The sequence below is a fragment of the Neolamprologus brichardi genome, chromosome 22, assembly GCF_056152115.1.
Source record: "Neolamprologus brichardi isolate AB-2024 chromosome 22, ASM5615211v1, whole genome shotgun sequence".
Taxonomy (NCBI): Eukaryota; Metazoa; Chordata; class Actinopteri; order Cichliformes; family Cichlidae; genus Neolamprologus; species Neolamprologus brichardi.
Genome location: NC_142124.1, coordinates 20035247 through 20049971, shown reverse-complemented (window position 1 = coordinate 20049971; position 14725 = coordinate 20035247). Strand labels below are relative to the sequence as shown.

The window sequence follows — 14725 nt, the reverse complement described above, 5'->3', positions numbered from 1 at the left end:
ATTTTGCATCTTTAGCATGAGTTTGGACCTTTAATGCATAGTCTTGGGTGCTTCAATTTGTTCTCAAAATGTTCTCATGTGGTAGTCCATTCAATAATTGGCTGCACCTATTTTCATTGGAGGGAACTATCCTTAGCTAGTTAATCTTTTGGAGCAACAACAGGCTCACAATACATATTGTTCTCTTTTTTCAACGCAGTAGATTAATGGTCACCAGGGACTGAAGTTCACACTTTTTTAGTTTTGTTTCCCCCCCCCCCAGTGTCCTGCACTCACCACCATGCTAGCCCTCTACAAGTTAGCCGCTGTGCTAATTACCTAAGGTCTTCCATTGCTATATGAGGCTGTTGTACTGTTGGGCTGTGCGATGACTTTGTCATGAACTGCTATCAAAATACTTGGAATAGTTAAGGCATACTTAAAAGTCATCCCTTGTTGTAATTGTTGTAGATATGTGATTTGATTTGAGATTTTTCTGTAACCAAGACCAGTGTTGCAAGTTTAGCTAGCAATGGCAAGAAGTTGAGAAGTCCGCTTCCGCGGATGGGTATCTTCAGGGTTCTAAGAAAGACAGGAAAGGAGGGGAAGAAGAGGTTATATACAAACGTAAGGACTGCTCAGCAACTGTGATAAATAGTACTCAGTAGTTCAATCTCTGCTCCTACATATTGAAGAATGTCTGTACTTTTGCCAGCTCTGTTGTACTTTGATCAATAGGTGAGGCTTACAGACCTACTCCTTCTTTATTGTGCATACACAGTCATGTCATATGAGAATATGTGGAGACTGTATATAAGGCTGAGTAATTACAGCAGTTAAGTAGTGGATTTGAACTTCTGCAGTTCCAGAAGTTTTCAAAACCTGTCTGTCTTAATATGAGAGTCATGAGATAGAGGGGTGTTACGTGAAGTTAATCTTTCATTCTTACTCAGTGGGAGTGTCTGACTTGTACTATATAGAGCTGTGTGTGATACAGCAGAAGGGAAAGTGTGAAAGGCATCACAGGAAGCTGCTGAATTTCTTCACTGCCTAAAGGTAAGTGATTAAAAGAAGTTAACTTTTTTGTAAAGTGTTTTATGGTTTAGTTGTTGCTACTAAAATTGGACTTTGGTGTGTCACATTAAAGTTACAAAGTCTGACCTTTTTAGTTCAGAAAGAAAAAAATCTGCAAAGTCATGTTGATTCTGTCTTCCAGATGTTGAGGATCAGTCTGTGTTTGTCATTTGGTGTGTTTCTGTGGGGATTTGCTTCATGCTCTATGTGTCCTGATGGGAGTAGTTGTTCAGACACCGCCACCTGCTGCAAGACTAATATCGGATATGGCTGCTGCCCATATCCAAATGTAAGTCAGAAACTTTCTGCCAGTGCAGTAACTTGATTGTTGGTTATTAAAAAGCTCTGCTCGTCTTACTTACTTTGCAGGCCATGTGCTGTGCTGACCGGCTCCACTGCTGCCCGTCAGGATATCGCTGTAACATGGTTACCATGAATTGTGAGAAATTAGACCAGCCGTGGCTGACCATACCCATGGTGAAGAAGGAAGCTGCAGAGAAACCAGCCCCCCCTGAACTGCCTGGAACTCCACTCCAGGAGCTTAAAGAGAGCCACGTCCCAGATCAAATAAAGACTTCAGTGGTCTACTGTGACAGTTACACCTACTGTCCTGATGGCACTACTTGCTGCAGACACCCACAAGGAGGCTGGACCTGTTGTCCCTACTCTCCTGTAAGTCAGCCTAAACACTCTTGTGCAATAAAACACATGATTTTAATAAAATTCCCTTTATCTTCCACTGAGATGAAGCAAGTTTGCAGCTATGATAATTATTCTTTTGAGAGACTAAAGGTGTTTCTTGCAGGGCAAATGTTGTCTGGATGGCTACCACTGCTGTCCAATTGGATTTGACTGTGACCGAACCTACCAGCACTGTGTGAGGGAAAAACTCACATATCCTTTCCTCCGCAAGCCAGCACTACCTTCAGGACCTGCGTCCTTCATCCCAACTTCAGAGGACAAAGAAAACTAGAAGAAGGTAGGAAACGCCACATTTTAACTACCTTCACATGTGGAAAACATCCTGGGATAATTTCACTGCATGACTCACTGTTCAGATCAATTTTAAAGGCTACAGACCTTTTTTTGTTTACTGGTGTTTTATCAAGTCATGTGATACCAATGCAAAATCCAAACCCTGTGGGGATGATATCACAGAGAGTTATTACTGACTCATTGGCTTTCTTCAGCTCTGAGTATTTTTTCTTCATAGTTTTGCAGCCTTGAAAGATTTTAATAAATCCAAAGTACACTGGCTTCAAACATGCAAAGAGCATGTAGCAACTAAATAACCACAAATCTCCCACAGAGAAATTAATATTTTGCGTTGATTCCAGTTCAGTGTCAGCAGTAGAGCTTATTTCTGCTGCCCCTTAGTGATCAAATGAGGCAGAGAGTTACAATCTGGCTCGATCGTAGAGCAGCAAAAATTGCTTTTTACAGCCTGCCAGGTTTAAGTTTCTCCTTCTCTAAACATCTCACACTGTAATCTGAAGGGGCAACTTAAATAGATGCTGTTTTAGAGTACACAAAACATTCTGACCAAAATATTTTGTTCTAACTGAACAATTTGTAATCATTTCAGGGACACAGGAAGCAGATTTTCAGCTGCTGTGACTAGAGATGTACCTGCAACCCCTCTTGCGTTATGGTAACACATGCTGAGATGGCTTTAAAGTCCACTGTGATAGTTATTTTTGGTTATTTTTGTTAAAAATTGTCCTAAAATTCTTTTTGCCATGCTAAAAATAGTACACAGGTGTAAACAATTGTGAAAATTAAACCTTATACTTTCAAATGAATATTTAATTTCTTTTTGTTTTAATTTGTCAGAAGGTTCAATAAATCCTCCGCTTTCAGAAAATTGTAATTTTCTGGCAATTATTTCATGGATGAAGCTTTACAGGGTTAAGCTAATGTTACTGCATATTTTATAATGGAGAGTCACCAATTATTGCTTTAGTAATGGAAATGTGCTTTTTATCTATTCCATTGTCTTATATTGCCCCTGTGACTGAGTGTCAGTGAGTATAGACCAGCATGTTGAATTTAAGGTAGTAAGGTGAAAGGCTTCGGATTTGTTTTATGGTTTCTTCCTTCCTTTGTGTACTTTTCACACTTGACCAATAAAAATAACATCTTCTTCCAAACTGGGTCATGGAGTCATTCATTTATCTTCTTTTCACATCACAGTCTGAGTGCCCATGAACACCACAGCCTGCTCTACACCAGTCCAACATAATGAATTACAACTTTATCACAATACTTCATTAAGATAAGACTTTGAAGCTGATGAACAAACTGAAAAAACAAACAAACAAACAAACAAAATAAAACCTTGTTGGTCTTGCCAGCCTAAAAAGCTTCCAAACTGCAGATCCATTACTGTTAACTTATTCCATGTTTTGGTCACTCTTCTAGAAACGGGCTGTTTGCTGCTGACACCTAGTGTGGAAAACACAGAACAACATCACAGCAAATGGAAGAAATCTGTCCCCCATTTGCAACATCGATATTTGAGTTGGAGCAAATATTTATCTTAGATTCCTCACGTGGTCAGAAACTATGAGTGGAGCCTGGTGTTGCTAGACAGGTTATCCACATGAATATGCATATCATTAGGAGGGTTTGGAATAAACCCCAGAATACTCAACAACGGCACCATCGAGAGGCTGTATCACAACCTGGTATAGCAGTTGTAATGCTCTGGACCACAAAGCTGTATGGAGGATGGCCAGATATGCGCATTGTATCACCAAGTCTGAACTGCCAGCCATCCAGGACCTCTACAGACAGCACTGTAGGAGGAAGGCCCAGAGGATCTTCTTTAATCCAGCCACACACTCTTCAAGCTCCTGTAGTCAGGTAGGAGTGTACATGAGCGTCCACACCCGCACCAGCAGATTCAGGGACAGCTTTTACACAAAAGCCGGAGAGTGATCAGGAGACGAGAAGGTATTTAACGAAATGAGTCATCCTCGCTTTGTCGCTTCATTTTAAATTGCTTCATTAAATCACTTAAATATGTTGTTTGACAGAAGTGCATTGTTAATTCTTTACACTTTATCATTAGGTGCAACACTGTTTATGCCATGTTTTACATTTAAGGCCATGTTCAGTTAAATTCACAGCACGGAGTAAAGTGATGGAGATTATAGGCTACCTTTTTTCAGTCACATAGAAACACTGAAGGGCACGTTAAATAACTGAAGGGTCCCTCTAGCTGTGTGCGGTGGATAGCTTGGCTTTGTCTGACACTAGTGTACATTTTTAAAAGAAATATTTAAAAACTATTCATATATTTATGCATTTATATTGTATTTTCTGTGACGATGAGTGGTTATTGAATTTGTAATCCCCTATTATAATCATTAAGACAAATAAAAGTTCAGCTAAAACATAAAAATTTAAATTACCATTTCTAGAGAGCTTTTCTACGCACTTTCAAAGTGCTTCACCTCTCCATGCTGCAGCCATCCATTCACACACACAAGTACACAATACAAGTGATTTTTTTTTTTCTATGTCTAAGCACTTTTTACACCAAAGTTTCACACACAGACTGATGGATGTGCGAGGGACAACTTGGACGTCAGAATCTTGCCCAAGGACACAGACAGTAAAACTAAACTGAAACAAGCAAGAACACACTGGAACCTCACTCAGAATAAACCGGAAACAAGACAAAAAAAATTCCAAATGAAATAAAAATTTAAACTGTGACAAAGTAGGCGAGAACACATTTGCTAACACACAATTTAGTCTTGTTATTATTAGTTAGCATTCTTTTTTGCTTTGATTTAGCCATATCTTATCTTCATTCTGTAGTTTGCAAACATTTACTGTCCCAGGTTTCCTTATGGTTTGCAGATTAGTTAAAATAACATCCACTTTGACAAGTTTTGTTAAGTTAACATTAGCTTTATTGCTTAAACTGTTAATTCGTTTTTATTGTGTGTGAACTTACCTTACTTACGGACGTGCTGCTTCACTTTATGTATTCATATCTTCCTGTTTATTTTTGATGGATGGAACCAGGTGCAGAGGGGGAAGAAAACTAGGGATTTGTTTGCTTCAGTTATGTATGTATTATTGTAAAATGTAATGGCTACACTTTAATAGTGTGTTTTGTTGGTGGTAAAAAACAGCATTAATAAATGGATGATTATAATATTCAGTCTTACCCACTGTATAAAAAAATCCTTTAGAGACTATTTGTTTGGATCGATTGAGAGTATTTAAACAGAAGAACTCAGTTGTTCAGGAGGAGAAGACCAGGTCAGCGTAGCTTGGTGCACTCAATATTAATTTTGGTTGTTTTAAATTCAGTTATATTTATTTGCACAACCTTAACATTTGAGTTTTTGATTTGTGAAGGTTTTTGCAAGAATAATTTTAGTCACATTGTTTGTTAAAAAAACATCACCAGCTACAATGGACAGCATCTGTTTTCTGCTCTTCTTCAGCCACTTTTGTCATGTCCGTGACGCAGTGATTTTGTGTTTGGTGTATTTATTGTTGTTATTTTCATTATTATTTGTGGGCTGTTTTGGGATGGTTTGTGTTTTGTGTTTTAGATACTGGGTTTCTGGGTTTGTGCTCCCTCTGTTGGTCCCTGGTGTTAGTGTTCCCCTGTCTCGTCAGGTTAATCAGGTCCAGCTGTGTCTCCCACCTGTGTGTGTGATTTCCCAGTGTCCCTCTGTGTATTTATAGGCTGTGTCCCAATTTAGGGTCTGCACACTTGAAGTACGCGCACTACGCGTACTACGTACGGTGCGTACTATAAGTACGAGAAGTGAGGAAGTGAGAGGCTTGTGAAATGGGACAGTCTAGCCTTCGTCGCGCTGTTCAGGTTGCCTAGCAACCATGATACTGACCGCGAGAAACACGAGATTGTGTGACATAAATGAAGGAGAAAAAAGATGTTTTGTTGGTCATTCATTTTTGTCATGACAACACTTTGATTAGTTGAGTATCTGAGGCTGAGACCACGGGACTGTAAAACATGATTGTTGGGCTTCATTTCTGTACTGAACAGTCATTACAAGAGTAGTGAGTAAATAATATTTAGCTCTTGTTGTTCATGAGACTAAAGTTATCTCACTGTGGTAATGTAAATATAATATGGCCAATATTATAGTATTGTCAAGCGTGGTCGGGTGCACGCTTTGTGGTCCCATATATCCCACAATTCATAGCACGGCGGTGGGTGTGGATAATTTTGCCGAAAAATACGGCGGAAGGGAGCGGCAGAAGAGTGAACTGTCAAAAGTCGGTACTGAATATGACGTCACTTATGTATGTGCGAACGTTTAATAACGAAGAACAATAAACAATAATAAACAGTCAAGTATTGACATATATATATATATATATATATATCTATATACATATATATATATATAGATATATATAGATATAGATATATAGATATACATATAGATATATATATGTCACATAACCTTGCCGATATGTGGCCAACAGCAATGTTTTAATGTTCTTCGTTATTAAACATTCTCAAATAAATAAGTGACATCATATTCAGTACTTACTTTTGACAGTTCACTCTTCGTCAGCTCCCTTCTGCCGTATTTTGCGGCAAAATTATCCACACCCACCGCCGCGCTATGAATTGTGGGACCACGAAGCGCGCACCGGACCACGCTTGATATTTGGGGAAATCGACGGCGCATTTGGAGTATGCATTTGAAGTACATTTCGAATTGGGACAGCCGTCGTCGCGAGGCGGTGACATAACCGCACTTAAAATGCATACTTCAAGCGTGCAGACCCTGAATTGGGACACAGCAGTAGTGTGTGTTTGCCTCTGTTCCTCGTCGCGTCGTCTGTGTTCATCCTCTGTGTTACCCTGCGTACTCTGCATTACTCTGTAAATCCCCTGCGTGCTCTCCCTGCTGTCCTCCCTTCATGTTCAGGTTTGCTACTCTTTCGTTTAGTTTCTCCCAGTTTAGTTCATCCTTAGCTCTGTTTTGCCATCCCCACTTTGTGTTCGGCATTCTCAGTAAACCATCCTCACACCTTAATAAGTGCTGCAATTGAGTCCTCCTTCCACACTTCACACGGCTGCTGCCCCAGTCGTGACAACTTTGGCCACGCTATCTCACACAAACTAATTAAAAGATGCATATTAGAGCTGTACCACATGTCTAGCATGTATAATAATCAGAAAATGCATCACCCACAATTCGTATCCGGAAGTTCCCTCTTCCCCATACATTTATACCCACATCGAGAAGTAAATCCTTTATTAAAGCATATCAGTGTTGTAAAATTGATATATTTTCCTATATCAAAACAGAAGTTTTGGAGTATTGTTACACCTCTAGTTTGCAAAGCTAAACAGGTAAGCAGATTAGTGAGGTGAAAAAACACCCAGTGAAATAAAAACTCTTACAATTAACAATACATAATTTTAAATCACAGTGAGAGAGAGAGAGAGAGAGGTGTTGATAGGGAAGTATTCTTTTTGGACAATACATTCAACTCACTCCACCACAGCTTGTTGTTTAGTAAGAAAAAACAAAGAAACCTGTTGGTCTTGCTAGCTTAAAATACCTCTGAATTCCTCCTTTGGTGCTACCTTCCTGCATGCTTGGCAGTTATGGAATTAAATTCCAGTACAGCTCAGTTGGAAGGAACCTAAAGTGGTGACAGTGAAGCTCATACTTACATGGACAAAAGTACTGAGCCTGCACCTACATACATCTACTCATGGAAGTTTATCATTATCATTATTTTGATGGTTGTTACAGTTATTTGACATTTAGACTTTGTTGTGTGAAGTGGTTTCCAGTGACTGTGTGGGCAAAACCTGTGTTTCAGGTTTAGCTAGCAGTAGCAAGAATCCTGCAGGAAGTTCTCAGTACTTGTGATGAAATGTGCATCAGGTCATACAACTATATGTTACAGTAAAAAAAAAAAAAGTAGAAATGAGCCAGTTGAGATTATTATTTTTAAACTGTAAAACCTACTGCTGATACAGCACACTGGAGTGATCACAGTGAATGTCGGGTCGTGTTGTTAGTGTTTTACTGTAATTTAATGGAAATTCCGTTTCTGTTTCACAGTGCGCTGATGGCTTTGACCCTGTCACATGTGATCAGTGGTTTATGCTTATTATAAAGCACAACAAATACAGCAGGTGAACCTCACTAACATTTCAGTGTTCATCAGTGAACAACTGAAACCGCTACAAATCACACAACTCCTGCAGGAATAGAACAAAACAATTTGTTTAGCATTGGGGAAAAGGCATGCAATGAGGATGTGTTCAAATATACTTTTGTTAACAATGCAAACATTTTATATCAATTAGATCCATTCAAACAGCATCATTTTTTTCTCAGTAGAAAGTTTAGCGATAAAGGCAAACCATCTCTTGGAGCATATTGAGATCTTTAGTGTTTAGTCGCTGTTTTGCTGCAGATTGAAACAAATGAGATCTGTCACTGAAGGGATGTAGAAGAGAAAAAGGTAGGTGAGGTTTGCAAACACATTTGCAAGGAGTGGTGGCATAGAGTGAGTTGTAGGGTACAAAGAGGTCATCAGTTTGTTGTAGGGCTAACACAGACAGACAGGCAACCATCTGCACTCACATTTACCCCTCAGGACAATTTAGAATCACCAGTTAATAAACCCCCACTATATTCATATCTTTAGACTGTGGGAGGAAGCCAGAATACCAGGAGAGAAACCATAAAGAACACAAAAAACATCCAGATAGTGGATTCAAACCCAAGACCCTCTTGCTGTGAGGAAACAACTCTAACCACCACGCCACCATGCTGCCCCATATTTCCTCTTCAGTAAACATAAATGTTTTTGTCAAAGTGTTCATCTGGGTACTGTTTTATATATTCTTCCACGCCGCCGCCTGCAGCGACATTCTCGTCTGGTCCAGCTTCAGCCTCAGCTTCGCCTTCGCCCGGTCCAGCTTCAGCTTTAGCTTCGCCTGGCCCGGCCTCTGAATCAGCTTCAGCTTCGCCCGGCCCGGCCTCTGCTTCAGCTCCAGCCCCGCCTGGTTCGGCTTCAGCAGCAGCTTCTGCCTCATCCTCTGCTGCTGGCACACCGCCATCCGGTCCACGTCTAGAACCTCATCATCACCGGCCGTTGTGGACGCCCTCCTGAACGAGGTCGTCGCCGCCACTGCCTTCCGCGGGGACGGCCTTCGGACATCTGTTGCCACCACGGCCTTCCGCATGGACGGCCTCCTGAACTGTTTGCACGCCGCCACGGCCTTCTTCATGGCCGGCCTCCTGAACTGTCCCATCCTGGCCTTCTGTGCTATCGGCCCCCAAGCCGGCCACCTGAACTATGTTTCAGACTCTGCTCCCCTGTGTGTTTTGTGAACGTTTTGTTTGGGACTCTAGGCCCTCCATTTTTGTCCTGGTCCGGTCCCTCCGTCCTGGACCCCCTACCGCCCACCCGGGTCTGGTGGTGTTTCTCTGTGGCTGTCGGGAGCCAGCCCTTGAGGGGGGGTACTGTCATGATCCTCAGTCCGTGACGCAGTGATTTTGTGTTTGGTGTATTTATTGTTATTATTTTCATTATTATTTGTGGGCTGTTTTGGGATGGTTTGTGTTTTGTGTTTTAGATACTGGGTTTCTGGGTTTGTCCTCCCTCTGTTGGTCCCTGGTGTTAGTGTTCCCCTGCCTCGTCAGGTTAATCAGGTCCAGCTGTGTCTCCCACCTGTGTGTGTGATTTCCCAGTGTCCCTCTGTGTATTTATAGTATGTGTTTGCCTCTGTTCCTCGTCGCGTTGTCTGTGTTCATCCTCTGTGTTACCCTGCGTACTCTGCATTACTCTGTGAATCCCCTGCGTGCTCTCCCTGCTGTCCTCCATTCATGTTCAGGTTTGCTACTCTTTCGTTTAGTTTCTCCCAGTTTAGTTCATCCTTAGCTCTGTTTTGCCATCTCCACTTTGTGTTCGGTATTCTCAATAAACCATCCTCACATCTTAATAAGTGCTGCAATTGAGTCCTCCTTCCACACTTCACATAGCTGCTGCCCCAGTCGTGACAACTTTGGCCACGCTATCTCACACAAACTAATTAAAAGATGCATATTAGAGCTCTACCACATGTCTAGCATGTATAATAATCAGAAAATGCATCACCCACAATTCGTATCCGGAAGTTCCCTCTTCCCCATACATTTATACCCACATCAAGAAGTAAATCCTTTATTAAAGCATATCAGTGTTGTAAAATTGATATATTTTCATATATAAAAACAGAAGTTTTGGAGTATTGTTACACCTCTAGTTTGCAAAGCTAAACAGGTAAGCAGATTAGTGAGGTGAGAAAACACCCAGTGAAATAAAAGCTTTCCAAAAACTCTTACAATTAACAATACATAATTTTAAATCACAGTGAGAGAGAGAGAGAGAGAGGTGTTGATAGGGAAGTATTCTTTTTGGACAATACATTCAACTCACTCCACCACAGCTTGTTGTTTAGTAAGAAAAAACAAAGAAACCTGTTGGTCTTGCAAGCTTAAAATACAGTGGGGCAAAAAAGTATTTAGTCAGCCACCGATTGTGATAGTTCCCCCACTTAAAATGAAGACAGAGGTCAGTAATTTGCACCAGAGGTACACTTCAACTGTGAGAGACAGAATGTGAAAAAAAAATCCATGAATTCACATGGTCGGATTTGTAAAGAATTTATTCGTAAATCAGGGTGGAAAATAAGTATTTGGTCACCTCAAACAAGGAAAATCCCTGGCTCTCACAGACCTGTAACGTCTTCTGTAAGAAGCTTTTCATTCCCCCACTTGTTACCTGTATGAATGGCACCTGTTTGACCTCATCATCTGTATAAAAGACACCTGTCCACAGCCTCAACCAGTCAGACTCCAAACTCCGCCATGGCCAAGACCAAAGAGCTTTCGAAGGACACCAGGAAAAGAATTGTAGACCTGCACCAGACTGGGAAGAGTGAATCTACAATAGGCAAGCAGCTTGGTGTGAAAAAATCAACTGTGGGAGCAATCATCAGAAAATGGAAGACATACAAGACCACTGATAATCTCCCTCGATCTGGGGCTCCACGCAAGATCTCATCCCGTGGGGTCAAAATGATCATGAGAACGGTGAGCAAAGATCCCAGAACCACACGGGGGGACCTGGTGAATGACCTGCAGAGAGCTCGGACCAAAGTAACAAAGGTCACCATCAGTAACACACTACAACGACAGGGAATCAAATCCCGCAGTGCCAGACGTGTTCCGCTGCTGAAGCCAGTGCATGTCCAGGCCCGTCTGAAGTTTGCCAGAGAGCACATGGATGATACAGCAGAGGATTGGGAGAATGTCATGTGGTCAGATGAAACCAAAGTAGAACTTTTTGGTATAAACTCAACTCGTCGTGTTTGGAGGAAGAAGAATACTGAGTTGCATCCCAAGAACACCATACCTACTGTGAAGCATGGGGGTGGAAACATCATGCTATGGGGCTGTTTTTCTGCCAAGGGGACAGGACGACTGATCCGTGTTAAGGACAGAATGAATGGGGCCAAGTATCGTGAGATTTTGAGCCAAAACCTCCTTCCATCAGTGAGAACTTTGAAGATGAAACGAGGCTGGGTCTTCCAACATGACAATGATCCAAAACACACCGCCCGGGCAACAAAGGAGTGGCTCCGTAAGAAGCATTTGAAAGTCCTGGAGTGGCCTAGCCAGTCTCCAGACCTCAACCCCATAGAAAATCTGTGGCGGGAGTTGAAAGTCCGTGTTGCTCGGCGACAGCCCCAAAACATCACTGCTCTTGAGAAGATCTGCCTGGAGGAATGGGCCAAAATACCAGCTACTGTGTGTGCAAACCTGGTAAAGACCTATAGTAAACGTTTGACCTCTGTTATTGCCAACAAAGGTTATGTTACAAAGTATTGAGTTGTATTTTTGTTATTGACCAAATACTTATTTTCCACCCTGATTTACGAATAAATTCTTTACAAATCCTACCATGTGAATTCATGGATTTTTTTTTCACATTCTGTCTCTCACAGTTGAAGTGTACCTCTGGTGCAAATTACTGACCTCTGTCATCATTTTAAGTGGGGGAACTTGCACAATCGGTGGCTGACTAAATACTTTTTTGCCCCACTGTACCTCTGAATTCCTCCTTTGGTGCTACCTTCCTGCATGCTTGGCAGTTATGGAATTAAATTCCAGTACAGCTCAGTTGGAAGGAACCTAAAGTGGTGACAGTGAAGCTCATACTTACATGGACAAAAGTACTGAGCCTGCACCTACATACATCTACTCATGGAAGTTTATCATTATCATTATTTTGATGGTTGTTACAGTTATTTGACATTTAGACTTTGTTGTGTGATGTGGTTTCCAGTGACTGTGTGGGCAAAACCTGTGTTTCAGGTTTAGCTAGCAGTAGCAAGAATCCTGCAGGAAGTTCTCAGTACTTGTGATGAAATGTGCATCAGGTCATACAACTATATGTTACAGTAAAAAAAAAAAAGTAGAAATGAGCCAGTTGAGATTATTATTTTTAAACTGTAAAACCTACTGCTGATACAGCACACTGGAGTGATCACAGTGAATGTCGGGTCGTGTTGTTAGTGTTTTACTGTAATTTAATGGAAATTCCGTTTCTGTTTCACAGTGCGCTGATGGCTTTGACCCTGTCACATGTGATCAGTGGTTTATGCTTATTATAAAGCACAACAAATACAACAGGTGAACCTCACTAACATTTCAGTGTTCATCAGTGAACAACTGAAACCGCTACAAATCACACAACTCCTGCAGGAATAGAACAAAACAATTTGTTTAGCATTGGGGAAAAGGCATGCAATGAGGATGTGTTCAAATATACTTTTGTTAACAATGCAAACATTTTATATCAATTAGATCCATTCAAACAGCATCATTTTTTTCTCAGTAGAAAGTTTAGCGATAAAGGCAAACCATCTCTTGGAGCATATTGAGATCTTTAGTGTTTAGTCGCTGTTTTGCTGCAGATTGAAACAAATGAGATTTGTCACTGAAGGGATGTAGAAGAGAAAAAAGTAGGTGAGGTTTGCAAACACATTTGCAAGGAGTGGTGGCATAGAGTGAGTTGTAGGGTACAAAGAGGTCATCAGTTTGTTGTAGGGCTAACACAGACAGACAGGCAACCATCTGCACTCACATTTACCCCTCAGGACAATTTAGAATCACCAGTTAATAAACCCCCACTATATTCATATCTTTAGACTGTGGGAGGAAGCCAGAATACCAGGAGAGAAACCATAAAGAACACAAAAAACATCCAGATAGTGGATTCAAACCCAAGACCCTCTTGCTGTGAGGCAACAACTCTAACCACCACGCCACCATGCTGCCCCATATTTCCTCTTCAGTAAACATAAATGTTTTTGTCAAAGTGTTCATCTGGGTACTGTTTTATATATTCTTCCACGCCACTGCCTGCAGCGCCTTTGTCTCCGGCTTCCACGCCGCCGCCTGCAGCGACATTCTCGTCTGGTCCAGCTTCAGCCTCAGCTTCGCCTTCGTCCGGTCCAGCTTCAGCCTCAGCTTCGCCTTCGCCCGGTCCAGCTTCAGCCTCAGCTTCGCCTTCGTCCGGTCCAGCTTCAGCTCCAGCCCCGCCTGGTTCGGCTTCAGCAGCAGCTTCTGCCTCTTCCTCTGCTGCTGGCACACCGCCATCCGGTCCACGTCTAGATCCTCATCATCACCGGCCGTTGTGGACGCCCTCCTGAACGCCCTCCTGAACGAGGTCGTCGCCGCCACTGCCTTCCGCGGGGACGGCCTTCGGACTTCTGTTGCCACCACGGCCTTCCGCATGGACGGCCTCCTGAACTGTTTGCATGCCGCCACGGCCTTCTTCATGGCCGGCCTCCTGAACTGTCCCATCCTGGCCTTCTGTGCTATCGGCCCCCAAGCCGGCCACCTGAACTATGTTTCAGACTCTGCTCCCCTGTGTGTTTTGTGAACGTTTTGTTTGGGACTCTAGGCCCTCCATTTTTGTCCTGGTCCGGTCCCTCCGTCCTGGACCCCCTACCGCCCACCCGGGTCTGGTGGTGTTTCTCTGTGGCTGTCGGGAGCCAGCCCTTGAGGGGGGGTACTGTCATGATCCTCAGTCCGTGACGCAGTGATTTTGTGTTTGGTGTATTTATTGTTGTTATTTTCATTATTATTTGTGGGCTGTTTTGGGATGGTTTGTGTTTTGTGTTTTAGATACTGGGTTTCTGGGTTTGTGCTCCCTCTGTTGGTCCCTGGTGTTAGTGTTCCCCTGCCTCGTCAGGTTAATCAGGTCCAGCTGTGTCTCCCACCTGTGTGTGTGATTTCCCAGTGTCCCTCTGTGTATTTATAGTATGTGTTTGCCTCTGTTCCTCATCGCGTTGTCTGTGTTCATCCTCTGTGTTACCCTGCGTACTCTGCATTACTCTGTGAATCCCCTGCGTGCTCTCCCTGCTGTCCTCCCTTCATATTCAGGTTTGCTACTCTTTCGTTTAGTTTCTCCCAGTTTAGTTCATCCTTAGCTCTGTTTTGCCATCTCCACTTTGTGTTCGGTATTCTCAATAAACCATCCTCACATCTTAATAAGTGCTGCAATTGAGTCCTCCTTCCACACTTCACATAGCTGCTGCCCCAGTCGTGACAACTTTGGCCACGCTATCTCACACAAACTAATT

The 14725-nt window shown here is 42.3% G+C and overlaps 2 protein-coding genes across 2 annotated transcripts in view; both read left to right on the top strand.

Annotated features, from left to right (window-relative positions):
• Nucleotides 1-967: 967 nt before the first annotated feature.
• Nucleotides 968-3217, top strand: LOC148096758 (progranulin-like). Its single transcript, XM_087835120.1, has 5 exons — nt 968-1035; nt 1196-1342; nt 1423-1725; nt 1859-2032; nt 2639-3217. Exons 2-4 carry the CDS (start codon nt 1196-1198, stop codon nt 2024-2026), a joined length of 618 nt encoding a protein of 205 aa, XP_087691246.1. The 5' UTR covers nt 968-1035; the 3' UTR covers nt 2027-2032; nt 2639-3217.
• Nucleotides 974-14725, top strand: part of LOC102797628 (progranulin-like) — a 38507-nt gene continuing 24755 nt past the window's right edge. Inside the window, exon 1 of the mRNA XM_087835121.1 lies at nt 974-1035. The gene's annotated coding sequence lies outside the window, so the exon portion shown is untranslated. The remainder of the gene's footprint in view (nt 1036-14725) is intronic.

What these genes read in the sequence shown, in the direction of transcription:
- LOC148096758 (XM_087835120.1), top strand. Translation starts at nt 1,196, where the DNA reads ATGTTGAGGATCAGTCTGTGTTTGTCATTTGGTGTGTTTCTGTGGGGA. An exon ending in GCTGCTGCCCATATCCAAAT is followed by an intron (nt 1,343 to 1,422) that starts GTAAGTCAGAAA and finishes CTTACTTTGCAG; the next exon opens with GCCATGTGCTGTGCTGACCG. An exon ending in CCTGTTGTCCCTACTCTCCT is followed by an intron (nt 1,726 to 1,858) that starts GTAAGTCAGCCT and finishes TGTTTCTTGCAG; the next exon opens with GGCAAATGTTGTCTGGATGG.